This window comes from Chelonoidis abingdonii, chromosome 1 (genome assembly GCF_003597395.2).
Source record: "Chelonoidis abingdonii isolate Lonesome George chromosome 1, CheloAbing_2.0, whole genome shotgun sequence".
Classification (NCBI taxonomy): domain Eukaryota; kingdom Metazoa; phylum Chordata; order Testudines; family Testudinidae; genus Chelonoidis; species Chelonoidis abingdonii.
This window is the reverse complement of record NC_133769.1, coordinates 29572486-29586296: the sequence shown is the minus strand read 5'-3', so window position 1 is coordinate 29586296 and position 13811 is coordinate 29572486. Positions and strand designations below refer to the sequence as shown.

Below are 13811 nucleotides of genomic sequence, written 5' to 3'. Positions count from 1 at the left end.
GGTGTTTTTCTTAAAGCTCCAGCTCCTGGACTCAGGTGATTATATGAGAATCTCAGCTTTCATTTAAAAAACATTTCAAGCCCTCATTATTAACAAAAAACCTGAAAACATGACCCCTAAAGGTTCAAAACTAGAAGACAAATACAAGAACACAACTTTTTAAACAAATCTCATGATTTTTGGATGCTTAGTGTGAATAAATACTGAAGCCATGAAGACTCCAGCCAGAGACATAGCCTCTCTAGAGCATAGTTTCCCCAACCACACCTGGTCACAGATTTGGATCTACAGTTATAGTGATGTTGGGCAGTGCTTTAGCTCCCTCTCTGTGACCACAAGACTTGCCAGCAGCAGCCAGGCAGTTACAGCTAGAGCTCCAATCCTCACAAGCCAGGGTGCAAGGAATAGTTACAACTAAGGGCTAGCAGCTCAGTCAGAGTATCCCCCAAACTGATGGCAGGCAGCAGCAGATCCCTCACCCAATACAGGGCAATGGTCAGCACCACGAGTGAGCAATGGACCACAGCCCTTCATCCAGTCCAGGGCAAGAAGCAACCAGGGGCAGAGCCTCAAAGAGCCACCAGTTACCTAGAGGCAGCCAGGGGCAAAGTAATTACTATATTCTTAAGTATCAGAGGGGTAGCCATGTTTGTCACTTTTTACAGATCCAGACTAAGAGTCCTGTGGCACCTTATAGACTAACAGAAGTACTGGAGCATGAGCCTTCGTGGGTGAATACTCACTTTGTTAGACGCATGAGAAGTGGGTATTCACCCACGAAAGCTCATGCTCCAATACTTCTGTTAGTCTATAAGGTGCCACAGGACTCTTTGTCGCTTCTTACTATATTCTTAAAGAATGTTCCATACTGTAGCTCTGTCAGTTTTAAATTCTAGCAAACAGAACATCTGCTGATTATGTAAATAAGGCATTGAATATTCATATATGTAGGAGATTCATTCATAGCCCCTCCAGATTTCTGATCCTTCAGTTTAAACAGGAATGGTTAATACTAACATTGTTCCACCTTAGAAAGTCAGTCACAATCCCTCTCTGCAATATGCTGGGAAGTACTCTTGAATATTAAATAAACAAGACACCAATTTAAAAGAAAAAGAAAATAAGACAGACATTTCTATATGCACAACTTCTAGCTATTCAGGTGCCCCCCATATTGATGGCACTATATAAATCAGGGGTCGGCAACCTTTCAGAAGTGGTGTGCCGAGTCTTCATTTATTTACTCTAATTTAAGGTTTCGCATGCCGGTCATACATTTTAATGTTTTTTAGACGGTCTCTCTCTATAAGTCTATATATTATATAACTAAACTAGTCTTGTATTGTAAAATAAACAAGGTTTTCAAAATGTTTAAGAAGCTTCATTTAAAATTAAATTAAAATGTTGATCTTACGCCTCCGGCCCGCTCAGCCAGCTGCTGGTCTGGGGTTCTGTTCACCTAGGCCAACAGTGGGCTGAGTGGGGCCTGCGGCCAGGACCCCAGCTGGGAAGAGTCTGGCAGCCAGAATCCCAGACCGGCAGCAGGTTGTGCGGGGCCAGCAGCCGGGACCCCAGACCAGCAGTGGGCTGAGCGGCTCAGCCCATTGCCGCTCAGGGGTTCCATCCGCTGGCTCCTGCCAGCTGGGATCCCGGCTGCCGGACCCACTCAGCCTGCTGCCAGTCTGGGGTTCCGGCCCTGCCCACATACAATGGGTACCTACCTTCTTCCTGGTTCTGGCCCATTTTCTTCCTCTCTCTGCACTGAGCTGAGGGTAGATGTGCACTGAGCACAGGGCTGGGGGTGAAGGGTCTGGCCAGGAGCTAAAATGAGGGAGGGAGCTCAGGGTTGGGACAGGAGGTTTGGGTGTGGGGGCACTCACCTAGGCAGCTCCCATTTGGTGTGAGGGGTGCAGGGGGAATGTGAGTAGGGGTGCAGGAGCTCCCGTTTGGTGCTCAGGGTGGGGGTGGAGATGTGCGGGTTGCATGGGATGTGAGGGGGCAGGGTATGTGTGGGGGTGCCAGAGTTAGGCCCGGGGTCATGGGTGGGGGTGAATGAGTCAACAGAGAGCTGGGTGGTACAGGGCTCAGGGCAGGGGCCTTGGGTGTGTAGCGGGGTGCAGGGCTCAGGGCAGAAGGCTGGGTGACTGTCCTCCCAGAGCCTCCAACCCCCACCCCCCGTTCCTTGTCCCGACTACTCCCTCCTGGGACCCCACCCCCTATCTCAGCCTCCCTGCTCCTTGTCACCTGATTCCCCCCCCTAGGACCCTACCCCCTACCTGTCCCCTGACTGCCCCAACCATACCCACACCCCTGCACCCAGACAGAACCCCCTGGACTCTCATGTCCCATCCAACCACTCCCCGCCCCTTGACAGGACCCCCGCAGAACTCTGGACCCATCCAACCCCCCTGCTCCCTGCCTGCCCCAACCCCTCTCCACACCCCTGCCTCCTGATAGCCACCCCCCAGAACTCCCGACTCATCCAACCTCCCCAGCTCCTTGTCTCCTGACCACACCCTCCAGAGACCCCCCTCCAACTGCCCCCCTGACCCTCCTTGCTCCCTGTCCGCTGACTGCCCTGACCCCTATCCACCCCCTACTCCCTAACAGATCCCGGGACTCCCATGCCCCATCCAACTCCCCCTGCTCCCTGACTGCCCCCTCCAGAGACTCTTGCCCCTAACCACCCCCCTAGGATCCCACCCACCCATCCAACCCACCCTGCTGCCTGTCCCTTGACTGCCCCCACCCCTTACCCAACTCCCGGTCCCAGCCCCCTTACCATGAGACTCCCCGCTCATCCAGAGCCCTGCCTCCACACGCGCGCGCAGCCCTGCTCCACCCCTCAGAGCACTGCGTGCATGGCAGCAGGGCTCCAGATAAGCGGGGAGCATCTCCCTCCCCATGGATGCAAACACTGCCCTGCGGGAGCGTGCAGTCCTGCTCCGCGCCTCAGAGCACTGCGCACGTGGCAGTAGGGCTCTGGATAAGCGGGGAGCATCTCCCTCCCCATGGACGCAAATGCTGCCCCGCAGGAGCGCGCAGCCCCGGCCCCCAGAGTGCTGTGCGTGCAGCTGCAGGGTTCCAGGGGAAGGCGGAGGAGGGGCCGGCGGCTTGCTGCGCTCAGCTGGACGCTCTGGCAGAGGAGCGCGGACCCTGCAGCTTGCCGCGTCAGCAGGATTTTTAATGGCACACGGAGTCCCAGCAGGTAGTCATGTGCCATTAAAAAATGGCTCGCGTGCCACCTTTGGCACACGTGCTATAGGTTGCCGACCCCTGATAAAAATAATTATACCCTTAAAAAAAAATAGGAAAATTAGAAGGAAAACAAAGGACCACTGGAAAATGAAGAAGCTAGACACAGCATTTATGCACCTAGAATTTTTAAAATACTGACAGAGAAAAATCTCAAAATCTTTGCTATAAAGTTCAGTGAATTAAGAGTCACCCAGGAATTAAAAACAAACAAACAAACGACACTTATCTTTGAGGCTTTTAGGAAAGAAGGGCCTAGAAAATACCAGATGACTAATGTGATACCTGTTCTGGTTAAAATATCTGAGTGCAAGATAAAGGAGTCAATATGTGAACATTATAATTAGACACCTTTCTTTAAAGACAAACTAGGGTTTATTAAAATAGGCCTTCTCAAATAAATCTAATAGCTTTCTACAATGTAATTATTGATTTACTACACAAAGGTGCTCAGGCTACAGCATGTCAATTTTGATAAGCTATCTGATCTAAAACTACATAATTAAGAAACTGAATACCAACTACTTAAAGCGATCACAGTAAAGGTTTGGAACTAGTTGATTTAAAAAAAAGTATCTATAAATAATAAGATTTCCCAGCTGATCTAGTTTAAGAACTCAAAACTGGAACCTAGAGAGAGGAAACAATTGCATAGATATCTATTTTGAAGATATTTAGGAAGCAATTATGCAGAGCCAGGGATGAAAGCAGACAGTAAAACAAGTAAAAGACTGAAGTGTGTTGCCCTTATAGAAAAAAAATTTCGATGTAAACATAGGGATTCTGATATAAAAATGAGAGAACTATTACCCTATATAACCATGGTGATACTGCACCTGGAATACTGTGTACCTAAACTGAGGGAAGATAAAAAAGGACTAAACAAAAGTACTGAGAAGGGTGAAAACAGAGACACAAGAATTAGGGGATAAGATTGAAAGACCGATAAGACTAGAAAAGTGAAGACCAAAGGGAGAAGATGTGATCCAACACATTCAGACTGACAATATAAATAAAGGAAGTCAATGGAGATGGTGGGCAAAAGGCGCAACAGACTGAAGTTAAAGGAAGAAAAAGTTTGGGAACAACGTAAGGAAACATTTCTTAACAAGTAAGCATAGCTAGGCAGTGACACATTTCCAAAGGCAACATATCCCATATTTTCAAAAACAAGTTATATAAGTCATTAGTGGAACAGTCATGTGAGAAGGCCTGAAAAATGCAGAGCGGTTACACTTGGTCACCCAAGCACTCTTTTCAGGTCCTGTTATATATCACACTATTTTTGTAGAGAGTGAAAGAGAAGAAAAAAAAAAAATCACATAAGACAGACAACTTGCTCGACATAAAGCTGATTGCTGTGATTGAAATTTCAGAATCTCTCTCTCTTTATATATATAGCTGCGGAAGCTTCAAGTTTCCTCCTAAAAAGTAGATATTCTGATCAAAGAAGTTTGGGGAAGCCTCCCTATGTGTTTTGTAAAATAATTAAAAGTAAATTTCTTCTAAAATATAGACGTTTTTAACGGAGTTTGTTAGAATGACAACCAAATAAACACCATGTTGAACAGTGAGCATGACACAGGAGGGTTTGTCGAGGTTATTAAATACTATGGCCCCAATTTTACAGTCTTTAAAACAACAAAACTCTTCCTGAATTTAGGAATGCAGGATAAAAGTGAAAACATAGCAAGACCTGAAAAAATACCTGGGTCATCCAGGGTGAACACTGCATTTTTTCATGTGTACTCACATAACTGACTGACCTATCTTGGAAACATCAATTTACACCATGGAATTAGTGGATGGTGGGTTGGATTGGGATTTCAAAGCTGATATTCACAATGGAAGGGAACTTGGAATTTACTTTAATTAACAACATCAGGATCTCTGGACTGAAGGAACACTTGCTAGGATTGATATGAGTTGCACTATTCACAATGGGTTTTCCAACTGCTGGAACCAGTCATGTTACAAGCTCCTATTGGTGGCTGATACAGCATGATAAATTCGGAAAAAGAACTATTAAGATGTCACGGTGCAGGTATAGTAGTGAAAGGAGTTCTCTCCTCTAGGAATGAAGAATCTGGAAAGTTGTTCAAAAAAAAAAGGAGGCATAGTCAAAAATGAAGTAAACATTTCTTTCTTTCTGGGAAAGAATGCTCCAAGACTTTTGAAATGAAGCGTCGCACTTACTACAATCCAAAACACTGTTTAAGGACTTTTAGCTTGGAGCATAAACTGGTTTATGAGATATATTAAGAAAGTGGCTTAATGAAAAATATGACTTCACATTAGGTATGCAAAATATACCATAAACCTGAAGAAAGGTGTCATCTTTTATAAAATCAATGAACTGAATTAAAAATCCATTCACTTTTAATTGAGATAAAAAAGTATGGTTTCACTCAAATTTGTCCACTGTGCCTATCTCAGGTGCTACGCATGTAATAAAACATATACACAACTTTAATACAAATTGTAATTAAAACAGGGCACCTAACCAGGCTCATACACACTGACCATTTCTCTCTCTCTCAAAAATAAATAAATACATTGTGACAGACCCAGACCAGCGGGGTACAGGAGTCTGCTAGAGGGCAAATATACTGGTCACTGGATGAATAGTTTTCTGTTCTCTGAGTGACCAGAGCAGGGGCTGCACTATAGTAATCAGGAACCTGCTTGAACCAATTAAGACAGACAGGCTGATTAGAACACCTGCAGCCAATCAAGGCAGGCTAATCAGGGCACCTGGGTTTAAAAAGGAGCTCACTCCAGTCAGGCAAGGAGGAGCCAGAGGAGAGGAAATGCATGTGAGGAGCTGGGAGCAAGAGGCACAAGGAGCTGAGAGTGAGAGGGTGTGCTGCTGGAGGACTAAGGAGTACAAGCATTATCAGACACCAGGAGGAAGGTCCTGTGGTGAGGATAAAGAAGGTGTTTGGAGGAGGCCATGGGGAGCCCAGGGAGTTGTAGCTGTCATGCAGCTGTTACAAGAGGCACTATAGACAGCTGCAATCCACAGGGCCCTGGACTGGAACCCGGAGTAGAGGCAGGAGCGGCGCGAGGGTTTTTGGTGCCCTAGGCTCGCCGGTCCCACGGCTCCGGTGGACCTCCCGCAGGCGTGCCTGCGGATGCTCCAGCGGAGCCGCGGGACCAGCGGACCGTCCGCAGGCATGCCTGCGGGAGATCCACCAGAGCAGTCTGCCGCCCTCCCAAATCCTGCCGCCCTAGGCGACAGCCTAGGTTGCCTAAATGGAAGCGCTGGCCCTGAGTAGAGGGCGGGCCCGTGTTCCCCCCAAACCTCCCAACTCCTGAACAGACACAGGAGGAGCTGATCCAGACTGTGGGGAAGATCACTGAGGTGAGCAGATCAGCCAATAAGCGCAGGACCCGCCAAGGTAGAGGAGGAACTTTGTCACAACATGAAAAGAGAAAGTGAGACCTCCAGTAATTTCCCCAACCCCAAGCAACGTCTCCCAAAAGTCTACCAGTCATCTCCTTAATCAATCCCTACAATTAACCTTCCACTTCTCTAGGAAAAGTCTGCATAAACATCTGCAGCATCACCTGCAGGTCACACCACATCCATGGCTCAGATGAAACAAGAAGGAAAATTAATTTCAGAGGCCAGGACCCCTCACTGAGAACACACTGCTTCCTGTTTATACCAGGAGAGGTGCATTAACTTGCACCTGCATCTGTGTTGCAGTAAAACACAAAGGAGAGAGGAGTTAAGATTGTATAGTGTGGTGTCATCCTACCTCTTCATTTCATGGTAGCATGTGCCTTTGTTTTTTCTTGTCACATTACATATGCCTTAGATTAGAAGAATATTAAGAGTACCTGAATTCTGCATTTTCTGGTTTAACAATATTTGAGTTCTGGAGGGCACCCAGGAACACAGTGCACCACTGAGTGCCTCCAACCTTAACTCCGCATGAATGCAGTTTTCCACAAGTGAATATATTATTGGCTTCTTCGACACCCACAACTTATGTGGCTATTTAGAAGAATTAATTGTAAAGCTCAGTGGCTGAGAGCTTTTAAGAGTAATTCACTCTTATGGACACTACAGAGAAACAATACTGTTTGCTGCCTTGGTTTTAATACACATGGAGTGAAAAAGACACATACATTACATAACAAATGAAGCAATACCTATGAATAAATACCTTGAGAGGTGACATCGTACTTTTCAGCAGAAACTGATTTTATATCCATTGTGACTTTATGCAGCAACTTAATTATCTGAACCTGTTTCATGAAATCATGTAGCATGGCTTTTCCACAGCCCCTAAGATAGGCTTCTAGGATCACAGCAAACCTCTGCTGGTAGTGCATGGACTGAGCAATCTCACTTCTTAAAAACCAAAACAAAAAGTGACCAATTCGTTTGTTCTGAAGGCAGAGAAAAGGCTAAAATTAATATACATGACTTTCTCCTGAGAAACAGTCAATTTTAACAATGCCTGTAACTTTAATGTTACTTAATTTTGAAGTACTTACTCTCAAACCTCGTTTTAGCAGAAATCTGGCTAGTGCGCTGTCATGATAGGGTTCAAATTTCACAGCCTAAATGACGCATATAAAAATCAAAGAAATACATTTTTATTTAAAATATTTATAATACCTTGTTGCATTTTCTTATGTGCAATTTACAGATGACATCAACAGAACAGAGCTCTGTCAAAGTAAAAATGTTATGGAAAAGCATAGGTCTTTAGAAGAAAAAAAGTTGGAAAAAGCACTGATGATTCTTTGTATGTGATTTGATCACTGCATTCTATGATTCTATGCTAGTTTTTGTTTTTTTTTGAGACATTATTATTGTGACAGATGATTAACAAACAAAAGCCACATGGAGAAGTAGCCATCCAATCTAACTTCACACTCATGAATGTTGATGCACTATAGTGACAGTACTCATAGATTCAGATGAGAGGGTGGCAAAAAACCAAAACATTCTAATATCGTTTTACATTAAATTATCATGTATATTGTAATTTAATAAAAGTTTTAACCCAGAATTTTTCCCTTTGTTTTGAAAAGAAACTAAAAATACCTCAGTAGTTTATTCCTTCTTAAAATCATTGTAATGTTTATCATCTTGAAACAAATTCTTTTAGAAAATGCACAAAGAATAATCTTAGCAGCCTGCATTGTATGCACTTGTGTATCTGCCAGCCTGCATATTAACTAAGCCTCTAATTTGGGTGCAGAAATGTGTTAAAAATAAACAAACAACGACTTGTCCGTAAGCTCTGCTGTCTTAAAGGAGAGAGTACAGAGTAGCAGTTACGTGGCAGGTCAGACCAGATAATCTCAGTGGTAACTTTTGGCCTTAAAACTTACAAACCTTGAATTGCATATGTTGTATCTGGGGAGCCCAACCTCCAGATGGGTGAAGATAAGGCTGCAGAGTATATACAGGCTTTGTCAGAAGCACTGCTCCTGCAAATTTGGAAAAGCCAGTTCCACTTTCTTAGCAGTCAGCAACTACCTCTGAACCTGTGCGGCTTACCAGGTCCACAGGCTCCCTTGCCACAGAGGTGCCCAATCTTACTGTAGAATTTGCTCACAGGTTCCTTTATATTTAGTTGTGTCTGCTGCTCTGGAGTTTATAACCTTTACAGAGAAAGAGCTGCCAGGCATGGAAAGGTGCAGAATAGGACCAAAATAGCTGGATATGCATTTACACTAGAGAACTGCACTATTACAAATTTCATCTGCAATCAATAATACCCTCAGTTCTGCAAGTTGCAATGGTGCAGTGTTCCCACCCCAAAGCAAACTATTGTGAAAGTGAAAGAAACTTCTCTTTTCAAACTCAGATCTCTGAAATGCTTTGTCGTGTAACTGATCTCAAGCTTTCAGCAACAACAGCTAGCAAGACACCATAAATGAGATATTTCAAGCAAATAGGATTGTAACTCACTTTCCATTAAAACCCTGATTTTGATCTTTCTAACTTTCTATGAATGAATAAATCCTAAGTATGGAGTCAGAACCATGGTTCCTTGCCATGCCTTTTATTTTACTGTTTTATACTTTTTAAATTGTATGGAGCAGTACAAGTACATGGAAGTACAAGATTGATAGTATTGCCAGATAAGATGCATGCACAGCAGCATGAAAGATTCTTCACACAACTCTGCAAGCAGATCCTAAGCACAACCCAAAACTTTTGTGTCAGGCCTTGTCTAAACCAGAATTTTCTTTCAATTTTTCATTGTTTCATTACCAACAGTGGCAGCAATAGCAGGAGCACTGGTACGGACTGGCCACTGGTGTTTCAATCACTTAGTGAGAAGCTGAATACAGGTTATGTTGAAGATGTAACTTTATTAAATCCTGTGCATTACTCTGACCATGTGGCTGTGTTGCTTCCAGCCATACTCCCCACATTCCCTGGTGTCCTGTCAATAAAAGTCCCTCAGGGTAGGGTGACCAGATAGCAAGTGTGAAAAATCAGGACAGGGGTGGAAGGTAATAGGCATCTATGTAAGAAAAAGCCCCAAATATCCAATCACCCTACCTCAGGGAAACATGGGCTCTCTGCCTGGAGTTCTGCTGATCATTATACAACTGGTGCTTTAACTATCATGTGATCCAGACCTGATCTGAGCAGGATTAGAAAACCCAGTGTGGGTGGGTTTCCATCATTAGAGCTACACTGGTAGTAGGGTGACTGTGGGGAAATTTGAAGACTGTTAATATAGACACAACGTGTGAATGGTAACAAAGGTAAATGAATTAAGGATATTATTAATTCCTTTTACTAACAGTGTTTTGATTAATATTGGAAACTTCAAACAGTAGGGCATTCATAACACTGGAATATTTCAATGATCATGCAAATATTCAAGGAAACTAATGTTCAGGAATGCAAATATACCTTACCTGCACTAGTTGCAAAAGGTAATGCAGAACATCGTCGTCTTCTAAGCTCTCCAGCTTTTGAACTGCCATTGCTCTTACGTTTTCATCCGAAAAGTTACAGTCCAAAAGTTGCATTGTTAGTCCAACATCCAAACTGCTATGATCCCAAGCTTCTCTTTTAGCCAGCAACTGGTATGTTTTAGCCACTATTTCTTGCTGTCCCCACTTCACTGAGCTAAGCAGCTTAGGATATGCCTTGGGGTGCTTTATGCTTTCATATCTAAAATGCCACAATAATTCTTTGTCCTCAGGAGTAAGTGGATTAAGTGGGTCAGTGTCTATGATTGCTTCAAGTTGTTTTCGAAGCTGGTTGGGCATTTCAGCTCTTGTCCTATCCCCTTGGGGGTCAGATGTTATCCTATGTTTGGGCAAAGCTATTGGGTGGCAATATTTATCCAAAACAATAGAGATAGCCATTGAGTTTTCTTTATCAGGATTGGTTGCTGATGTAAGTTTGTCAGCATTGATGCTTCCCTGCTCTTCCCCCTTACCTGAAATCTTCCACATATGAAGCACGTACTCCCCGCTACGTAACAGGGAACGGTGATCAATCAACAAAATATTTACGTAATAGAGTAGCTGAGTTTTACATTTAGAATCAGAGTTGGGGGAATCATGTGACTGAAGGTTAACCTTTGTGGATAATGCCTGTGCTTTGCCACAATATATCTGTAGATTCAGTAGTGCTCCTTTAGGCAAATCTTTAATTTTAATATCAAATTCAACCCAAGTATTCCATAGAACCTCCTCAGTAAAAGGCTTAGATATGGTCCTTCTCTGTGAAAGAAGTTGTTGCCCATGTTGAATATTAGCCTCAACAAACACAGTAAGTTCAGTATTTCTTGGTAGCACTGGGATATCAATGCCAACTATCTTGACCCTGAATTTTCTATTACAGTCCCACAAAGAGATAGTGAACACCCTCTCATGATCTTTTCCATCTATTGTCAGCTGTTCATGATATCCTGTAACACCTGTGCAGTCATCCACCAAGGGCCATTCTTCTTTCTGAACCTCATCCTCCTTGGGGTCAGGAGGGTCATCCAGTACTAGGTGGATCTCTTCCCCATTTTTCAGGCACTGTCTTATCCAGTGAAAATCTTTGATTGGTGTCTCTCCTGTGATATACTCATCTCTGCCACAAACCCTGAGAACAAAATCCAGTTCACTGTGATCCTCAGGAATATCCATCAAAGATTTCTTCTTTGCCATTTTTGTGAAAAAGCTCTGAAGGATCATGTCTGGTGTGTCATCAATTGATACTTTAATTTTCTGGCTAGTTGTTCCTCTGTGTATGATTATAAAAATATTGTTATTAGTAATCTTTTTAAGCACATATTCTGGGAGTGGCTTAGATGTAATCCATGGATGCATTGAATACAATTTTGGATCTCTGCAGGCTACTTCAATCATTCGTGGTGTGACTAACCTGCGACGAGTAAATTCTAGCTCATCATCATGCACATTACTAACATCAGTGACATCATAGCCAATTAAATCATTAAGTTGCGTCTGAAATTCCTGAACCGCCTGTGCTGGTTTTTGCTTCTGAATCACAGAGATTTTGCCTACCTTTTTCTGTAACACTTTCCAATACAGTATGCAGTCCAACGTCTGTATTACTTGATGTTTATCATAAATTTCATACCACTGCCCTTTCTTCTGATATTGAAGAATAAACTGATCTGGGGTGAATTTATGGTAAAAGTCTGTGATTTGGCTCATCTCTATTGCACGCATCCAAATCTGTGCTTTCATTTGCTCAACAGTACAGTTGCCAGCTATTTCGAGTAACATTGTTTCCTGCACTTGCTTATTACTTGTAGGCAAAATGAACTCAATGGATATCAGTTCCATTGAAGATAAATTACTTGCTGGACTGTGTGGCTTCATTCTTCTTCTCCTTCGTTTGGCTTCCTCTCTCATTACAACAGGCTGTTCATAATTCCCCAACTCCATGCCAGAAGAAATCTAGCAAAACATACAAATGTTTGATTACTTTCTCATTTAATTTCTGTTTGTGTACTTCTACAGACATATTAGCTCTTTTTGTTAAGTTTAACTATAGGCTTTAATCATAACCTTTACATATACAATATACATTCCAAAAGTTTCTGAATATAAAACTATTTTTGTTCAGGATGGCTTATTTGAATCAATCTATTAATTTTAAAACCAAACATTAGGTACAGCAATAACTAATTAAAATTGTGCATTTATAGAACACTATCTACCCAAACACATTTTATGAATTGTGAACCTGATCATGTGAGGGCCTCAGGCCTAAACCGCCAGACTTCAGTAGAAACTGTGATCTCTAGAAGCTTGACAATGTTTTTTTTGCTCTGACTAATTTTCTCTTTTGAATTTGGCAAACATTGATTTTTTTCCCCTCCTGTATTTTGGATGATGCTGAAATTAACACAAATGGATTTTAATAATTAAAAGACATTTTGCTGTTAGTGAGCCAGTATCACAGAATGATGTCATAGTAAGTGCCGGAGAAAAATATGTTAATAGTAGCAGAGGAAACAAATATTGTTTCTATGTGGACCCCACAGAAAGCGAAACTGTTGATTATTTCCCGCTTCCATGATGAAACGTTAGGATATTTTTATTTTAAAAATCCCTTATATAATGTACATCTAAATTTTAGCCTAATATGATGAAAATGTTTGCAAGCCAATGACACTATAGTACATTTTACAGCAAGTGAAAATATCTAAAACAGACAAAATTAGAAAGAAATTTTAAGACAACCTTACTGATTTTAAGAAAGCAAAAATGTTATCGTCAGAATTAGTCTCTGTTCTACCATATCAAAGTGGAAGTTATTTACAGGGTATTCAGCTGAGGAATGCGAAGTTGACTGGATGTACTTACATTTGTTCCCCTTCAATCTCTCCTTCAGAAATTATGTTAGATTGCTTAATTATTTCAACCTTTTTTTTAGGAAAAAAAAACTTTTATACATAAAGCCTCCCTCTATTTGCTTACAAAAAGCCCCAGCAATCTCATTGTGTCCTTGTTAATATTAGAACAAAAGGTAAGAACATACAACAAAACTAACCTGAAACAACAGAATACACAATGACTACAATTCGTTCTTAAAGTTTCGGAAAGCAAATAACTGTGGGCACCATATTTATAATTACCAAATCAAATTGAAACATTACCTGATTACAAAGCACAGGATGAGTCGCTGAATAAGACTCATTTGTTTAATTTTAAAGTATTTTTTTTAAAATGATCATTCACAAGAAAGTTGTTTGTTTAAGTTGTTCTGCTTTTCTTGCTCGCCTTCATATCCAGATGCAAAGGAAGTGCTGCACTTACCAGGAAGGAAGTTTTAACCAAGTTGATTATACATATGATTGCTCATTTTAAAAAAGTCAGAATGCTTTTCCTGTCAGAACAGAAAAAATATATTTACATTACTGGCAACCACAAAAACCTGAACTTAATTTTAAAACTCATGGGTGGAAGGGATGTGCTAAAAATTACCCACTTAGATAAAAACATTAATAAAAATTAAAACAATGACATGTGCATAAAACTAGCTGACTAGAAGAAATGTTCTGTATAAAGATGAACTATATTTGAAAGAGCCAAAT

General features: G+C 42.0%; 1 protein-coding gene across 4 annotated transcripts in view; it reads right to left on the bottom strand.

Moving 5' to 3' along the window:
• PIK3CG (phosphatidylinositol-4,5-bisphosphate 3-kinase catalytic subunit gamma) overlaps positions 1–13811 on the bottom strand; it is a 59361-nt gene that overhangs the window by 28495 nt on the left and 17055 nt on the right. The window contains exons 1-4 of one of the 4 annotated variants that reach the window (XM_032775636.2): positions 13374–13521; positions 10159–12168; positions 7765–7830; positions 7431–7656 (exon numbers count right to left, since the gene is read on the bottom strand). In XM_032775636.2, the coding sequence (XP_032631527.1) occupies positions 7431–7656; positions 7765–7830; positions 10159–12156 (2290 nt within the window). In that variant the 5' untranslated portion in view covers positions 12157–12168; positions 13374–13521. Of the gene's footprint in view, positions 1–7430; positions 7657–7764; positions 7831–10158; positions 12169–12457; positions 12971–13373; positions 13523–13811 lie in introns of those variants that run through there. The other 3 variants (XM_032775634.2, XM_075064812.1, XM_075064821.1) reach the window with 3 other exon arrangements.